This window comes from Cetorhinus maximus, chromosome 13 (genome assembly GCF_964194155.1).
Source record: "Cetorhinus maximus chromosome 13, sCetMax3.hap1.1, whole genome shotgun sequence".
NCBI classification, from domain to species: domain Eukaryota; kingdom Metazoa; phylum Chordata; class Chondrichthyes; order Lamniformes; family Cetorhinidae; genus Cetorhinus; species Cetorhinus maximus.
In genome coordinates, this window is record NC_135891.1 from 120,365,720 (window position 1) to 120,373,033 (window position 7,314).

The following is a 7,314-nucleotide window of genomic DNA, read 5'->3' on the forward strand; positions in this document are numbered from 1 at the left end:
TCATTTGTTCCAGGTGAGACTCACTGCAAAGAAATTGGTTTGTGCCGAGCCTGATTTTGCCAGCATCAATCAGGATTAAAAGCGACGGATTTAGTGGTGGTATTTATGGCTGCCTGGTGCAGCCAGCTTTTGGTCAATTGGGTTAGGATTACGGTTAGGTCTGTCTCAGGCAGAAACACACCATTGCACAGAGAAACAAACCAAACACCAACAAATCCACACAGGTACAGGGACACTCTCTCCATGCAACAACAAACACTCACCTACAATAACATTGCATTTATATAGCACTTTCAATGTAGTAAAATGTCCCAAGATGCTTCATAGGATCAATTGGAGGAGGGTACAGATATAGGGAAGGGATGAAGCTAGGCAGCTAAAATAAGGATGATATTATTAAAATTGAGGCATTGCTGGGCCAGGAGCCAATGTAGGTCAATGAACACAGGGGTGATGGGCAAATGGATCCTGGTGTGAGTTCAGAAAATGGGGAGGCAATGGTGTAGTGGTACTGTCATCGAGCTGGTCATCCAGAGGCCCAGGCTAATGCTCTGGAGACACAGGTTTAAATCTCGCCATGGCAACTGGTGAACTTTAAATTCACTTAATAAAATCTGGATTTGAAAGCTAGTCTCAGTAATGGTGGCCATTGTTGTAAAAACCTATCTGGTTCATTAATGCCCCTTTAGGGAAGGAAATCTGCCATCCTTAACTGGCTTGGCTTACATGTGACTCAAGACCCCGCAGCAAGAAGTTGACTTTAACTGCCCTTTGAAATAGCCACTCAGTTATCAAGGTGGCTCACCACCACTTTATCAAAGGCAGTTAGGGTTGGGCAACAAATGCGGCCTTGCCAGCAACACCCACATCCTGTGAAAAACTGAAGAAAAAAATGGGCAGCATTGGATGAGCTGAAGTTTACAGAGGGTGGAAAATGGGAGGCTAGCAGCGGGGCATTGGCACAGCGTACCAGAGCTGAGGCTACTGGAGTGTCCTTACTGAAAACAGGCTTCGATTAGAACCATACTGCATACCAGCTAGAGATATTCACTACTGAGCAAAGTACTGTGAGTTATGAGACATTAATCAGACTTAATGCGATTGTCTCTAAACAGCAGTTTTCCTCGCAGTATGTGGCCTTTTTCAATCGATATTTTACAACATGTTTAGTTTCAGCCACTGGTCCCCATTTGCTTTTTTGGGGAGACATTACCACCCACTGGTGGCTACAGGAATTGCTGCAACCTCAGTGGCGGAGGCAGGATTATTATTTTGTAAGGGTGATTAGATATGAACTTGCCAGGACAGATAAAACCACTTCAAGATGTCTACATATCAAACAGGAATTTCACACTAACAATCAAATAGAAATATATCACACCCAGTCATCTAACAATTCGAATAAAGCAAATGAAAAGTTTAAAAAAAAACTATCTTGTTGAACAAAAACTCTAAAGCACAAACAGGAGGAGGCCATTCAGCCCATCAATACTGTTCCACCATTCAATCAGATCATGGCTGGTTTGTATGTTAATTTATTTACCTGCCTTGGTTTCATTACCCTCTACCTAACGAAATGAATTGGCTTTGGGGTGAGAGAGTTCCAGAATTCCACTTATCCTTAGTGTGAAAAAGTCCTCCTAATACAATCCTAGTCTGTTAATAACTTCACTAAGATTCACTGCAACATCCCGGTCAATGTTTCAAAGCAGAAGTTCAACAAATGGGTCTTCAGTGATTAAATTCTGGAACTCACCCTCTTTGGAAGAACATGCTTCATATTTCTCTCCCGTGATCTGATGTTTGTTCTTTTGAAAAATAAGAGTGGCCCAATTTTTAAAAAATCACAGAAATCTCAGGCGATGTTTGGTGCCCCAATTTCCTTACCCTTGTTACTCTGTAGCATCGCTGTCCATCTGCCTGTGCCCACAGCAAACTCCAGGCTAGAAGCCTGTCTGTCTATTGGAGACACTTCTCTCTGTTCAGATGCAACTCACTAAAAGTCCAAAACAAAACAAACAGAAAAAATACTGGAAGCACTCAATTATAAAAAAAGATTAACTTTCAGGTATCTAACAGTTTGTCAAGCTAAAGCTTATTTATTTATTTTCCTGCTGAGAGTTTACCACATTTTTCTGTTTTTGTTTCCGATTTCCAGCACCTGGAGTACTTTGGGTTTCTTTTTGGAACTTTTTTAGTTTTAATGCAGGTTTCCATTTGTCAATTGTACCACTACTTCTTCTCCATCAGCTGTGGCTCAATGGGGAACAGTCTCACTCTGGATCAGCAGGTTCAACAACTCCACTCCGTAGTCCAGGCTGACACACTGAGTACTGAGGGAGTGCTGCATTGTCAGAGGTGCCGTTTCTAAAGTAAGCTGTGAAACTAAGGTCCCCTCAGCACTCTCAAGTGGGCATAAAAGTTCTGCGGCCATTATTTTGAAGCAGATCAGGGAAGTTCTCCCCTGTGTGGTCAATATTTATTCCACAACCAATGTCACTAAAAAAGAGATGATCTGGTCATTTATTTCAATGCAGTTTGTAGGATCTTGCTGAATACAAATTGCCTGTTGCATTTCTAAATTACGACAGTGACTTCATTTAAAGAACTTCATTGCCTGTGAAGCACTTTGCAAAGTCTTGAGGATATGTTAAGATTACAAGAAATGCTAGTCCTTTTTTTCCTGTTTTCAACTCTGGTGCCAGCTTTCTGGAAGAACACAGCGCTCAAAAGCTTTTATAAATTTTATATCAAAAACATACCTTAAAATTAAAATATGATTTCATTTTATCAGAATCAAAGTGTTTTCGTACAATGAAAACTTATACAGAGGGAGGATGAGAGGATTCAGTACACTCAGGATAACAGCTCGGTTTAACTTCCCAAGAGAGCTACAGATCCAAAGATGAGTCCAACCCATTAGAACCATGTGAATAAAAACGTCAGAATATAAACATTCCAAGTGCCTTTAGTGTAAATTTTACGAGGAGGATGTTGATGCTGGAAATGGAACTCAAAGTCAACCTCAAACACTCCCAGGACAGGTACAACATGGGGTTAGATACAGAGTAAAGCTCCCTCTACACTGACCCCATCAAATACTCCCAGGGCAGGTACAGCACGGGGTTAGATACAGGGTAAATCTCCCTCTACACTGACCCCATCAAATACTCCCAGGGTAGGTACAGCACGGGGTTAGATACAGAGTAAAGCTCCCTCTACACTGTCCCCATCAAACATTCCCAGGACAGGTACAGCACGGGGTTAGATACAGAGTAAAGCTCCCTCTACACTGTCCCCATCAAACATTCCCAGGACAGGTACAACATGGGGCTAGATACAGAGTAAAGCTCCCTTTATACTGTCCTGATCAACCACTTCCAGGACAGGTATAGCACGGGGTTAGATACAGAACAAAGCTCCGTCTACGCTGTCCCAACCTCAGAACAGAGCCCACTGCTTCTCCTCTTACTACACCAAATATCTTGACACCTCCCACAGTCAGACAGCCGATTCAAGACAGGTTGAGGGCCTTTTTGAGCAGTGGAAGAGGCCCATTCACCACTGCTCATTGCACACCCACAGTAAGCCCATCACAGTAGCACAGGATGCTATGCGACATTGAGAAAGGCAGAATGGACCCACTGTGTCAAAAGGTCTTGCAAGGGTGCAGCACTGAAGAGGGTACAGGATGGGAGACCACTGCTCAGTCTGGTGAAGGTCAGTGGCCCTGGATAATGCTCGACTTTGTCCTGTCTCCTTGTTTTTTGCCGACAAGCCCCAGTTCTGGCTGCCTGGGTTCGGGGCCGGGGTCCCTGTAGCAGTGCCTCTGGAAACACACCGAGCTCCCTTTCACCTCCAGACCATGGTGTTGACAGAGCTCAGCGGCTGAGAGCAGGCTGTCCATGCCTAGCAAGTTTGCTAGGGTCTGGAGAGGGTAGTGGCAGTTGCGGCTGCTGTAACCATGGTTAAATACTCTGAGTAGACGGTGGCGGAAAAGCTTGACGTGCCGAAAAAGGGCGCAGCTCTGCAGGAAGGGCAGGCGGCGCAGTACTCGCAGGCATCGCACGTAGTTTCCTTCTCCAAAAGCTTGGTTAATGCCAAACGCCAACTTCATGGCAGGCGAATCTCTGATGTGGTCAGTCAGGAGCAAGGCGTGATGAACAGCTTTCATTGATCCTGGAAAGAGAAGAGGGAGAGGCTGGGATCATTAAACAGCAATGCTGAATCAGGTGGTGAAGCTTAATGCAGTTGGTTTATACCCCTAAGGAAAGGAAGCTCTAGTTACCAAATAAAACAGCATGGTCGACAGAAAGGGTGAGAGATACCACAACACCAAAGGAAAGAATACACCAAAGTGCAAAGAATGGTGTGGATCTTGGAGAATGAAAGGGATATACAGAACAGAAAAGGAAAGGCACACTTACAAAAGCGTATCAAGGTTAACACAAAAGTTAGAAAAAGGTGGTCAGGGAATTGTGGGCCCTTTATAAACTGAAGTCAATCATACTGCAGATGAAAATAAGGGATTGGCAGACTTATTGACCAATGACTTTGTGTCAGTCTTTCGATGAAGGGGATAATATACCTGTCATCCCGGAGAAACTAATAATGAATCAGGAACTGGAATTCTCTAAAAGTTAATGTAAACAAGAAAACCGCAAGAGAAAAAAATAATGACACAAAAAGCTGACTAATCCCTGGGACCTGAGGGTTCCCAGTTCAGGGATTTAAAGGAAATGGAAGAGGAAATTGCAGATGTTTTATTCGTAATCTATCAAAATGCTCTTGGCTCAAGAATTGTCCCTTTATATTAGAAAAGTTCAAATGTAACTCCATTATTTAAGAAATGTGAGAGAAACCAGGAAATTATAGAAATGTTAGTCAGGGTGCAGAGGAGATTTACTAAAATGGTACCGGGCATGAGAGACTTCAGTTATGTGGACAGACTGGAGACGATGGGATTGTTTTCCTTAGAGCAGAGAAGGTTAAGAGGGAGATTGAATCGAGGTGTTCAAAATCATGAGGGGTTTCAATAGAGTAAATAAGGAGAAATTTATTTGCAGTGGCAGGAGGGCTGGTAACCAGAGGGACACAGATTGAAGGTAATTGGCAAAAGAACCAGCAGGAGAGATAGGGAGAATTCTTTTTTTTTTTACACAGTGAATCGTTGAGATCTGGAGGGCGCTGAAAGGGTGGTGAAAGCAGATTCAGTAGGAACTTTCAAAAGGGGGAATTGGGTAAATACTTGAAGGGAAAAAAATTGCAGGGCAGAGGGAGAAAGAGCTGGGGGGGCGGGGGTAAAGAGAGTGGGACTAATTGGATAGCTTTTCGAATAGCACAGGCACGATGGGCCAAATTGCCTCATTCTATACTGTAAGATTCCACAATTAAGGACAGAGTGACTGAGCACTGAGAGAAATTTGAGTTGATTACAGAACGCCAACAAGGATTTGTAAAGGGTAGGTCATTTTTATGAACGTAATTGAAGTTTCGGAGGAATAACTAAAGTGGACAGCGGGGATTTCTATGGATTCAGTGCCAAAAGGCACTGGATAAGGTTCCACTTAAGAGAATATTAGCTCAAATTAAACCTCATGGAATTGAAGACAAATTATTGACCTGGGCAAGAGATTGGTTAGATAGTAGAAGACAGAATAGGGATCATGGGTATGTACTCGAGTTGAAAGGAGGTGATGAGTGATGTCCCACTTGGACCAGTGTTGAGGCTTCAACAATTCACCATACAGATTAATAACTTAAATAACTCAGTAGAGAACCATATAACCAACTTTACCAATTCCACAAAGATTGGTGGATAGTGACTAGTGTAGACAGGAGTATGAAATTACAAAGAAACATTGGTAAAATGAGTGGGTAAAACTGTGCCACGTGGATTCAACACAGGAAAGTGTGAGATCATCCATTTCATAGGATTACATAGGATATATGGCACAGAAACAGTCCATGCATGCATTTAAGCTCCACTCGAGCCGCCTCCATTCTTTCCTTATCTAAATCCACCATCATAGCTCTTTATTCCCTTCTCCCTTATATGCTTATGCAGCTTCCTCTTAAATGCATCAATACTATTCGCTTCATCTACTCACTGTGGCAGCGAGTTGCACATTCTCGCCACTCGCTGGATAAAGAGGTTTTAGACCAAAAAAAGATAGATGCTATTTATTTAAATGGTGAAAAGCTAGAAACTGTGGAGGCATACAGATTATATACAGATTAAAGCTCCCTTAACACTATCCCCATCAATCACTCCCAGGACAGCTACAACACGGGGTTAGACACAGAGTAAAGCTCCCTCCACACTGTCCCCATCAAACACTCCCAGGACAGGTATAGGATAGATATTTGAAGCAGGAATATGAGAAGGACATTGGAATTGGTTTTGAAATGCTCTGACAGCCAACAAAGACAAAATGGGGTAAATCAACTCCTTCTGTGTTGTAAATATCAACAGTTTGAGGCTACATTGATGGAGTCACCTCACTCTGGCCTGCCCAGGCGCTTGCTCTGTCATAACAGGAAGACAAGTGGTTTGTTAAACTTGCTGCACATTAACATACCCAGGTTATACAGAATGGCAAGAGCCTGAAACTCAGCTTCATTTTCATAATTGCCAGTTGAATAGTTAGCAAGTAGCCAGCTGAAACACTCCTGTATGTGAATATCATTCATCTTCGGATCGAAAACCTGGATGGGTTCCTCACATAGCCAGTATGAGGCACAGAGGAGGAAGCGCAGACTCTTCTCCAGAATGGTCACTGCGATGTGCCCACTGACCTGTTGGATGGTCATGTCTTGCCGCACACTACGCAGACGGTCAAACACATAATCATAGACTTCCACCCAGGGCTCCTGGTGCCGTGGAACAATCTCATCAATTAGGTAGTGGACAGTTTGTAGGAGGACACTGGCTGGGCGAAGCTCACACAGTTGAGCAGTCTCCTTTCCAGCTGCTGGCCGTGAATATTCCTTCACTGTTCTCTGAGGATCAGCTTTGGGCAGCCGGTCTTTTGCCGTTCCCTCCAGGATTTCAAACTTGTGAAGTCTCTTCTGCCTCTGTCGTACATCCCTCTCTCGATCCGGACACATCCCAGAACAGGTTCCAGTAAGGATCACATCCAGCTCAGCGCACTTCAGAGACATCATACCGCTGTTTGGCATTAACGCATTCCTGAAGAGGATTATTCTGGCCTGAAGATGGAGGGAAAAAGAAACACAGGAATATGAACATGGATTCAATCCGCTAACATCACACACTGATAAAGAACAGGAGGCCATTCTGTGCTGTGTGCC

General features: G+C 43.5%; 1 protein-coding gene across 3 annotated transcripts in view; it reads right to left on the bottom strand.

Annotated features, from left to right (window-relative positions):
- Positions 1-1,425: 1,425 nt before the first annotated feature.
- The window catches only part of sac3d1 (SAC3 domain containing 1), a 512,754-nt gene continuing 506,865 nt past the window's right edge, over positions 1,426-7,314 (bottom strand). For 2 of the 3 annotated variants that reach the window (XM_078556210.1, XM_078556209.1), the window contains exons 2-3: positions 6,582-7,212; positions 1,426-4,179 (exon numbers count right to left, since the gene is read on the bottom strand). In XM_078556210.1, coding sequence (XP_078412336.1) covers positions 3,722-4,179; positions 6,582-7,182 — 1,059 coding nt within the window. In that variant the 5' untranslated portion in view covers positions 7,183-7,212 and the 3' untranslated portion in view covers positions 1,426-3,721. Of the gene's footprint in view, positions 4,180-6,581; positions 7,309-7,314 lie in introns of those variants that run through there. The other variant, XM_078556208.1, reaches the window with a different exon arrangement.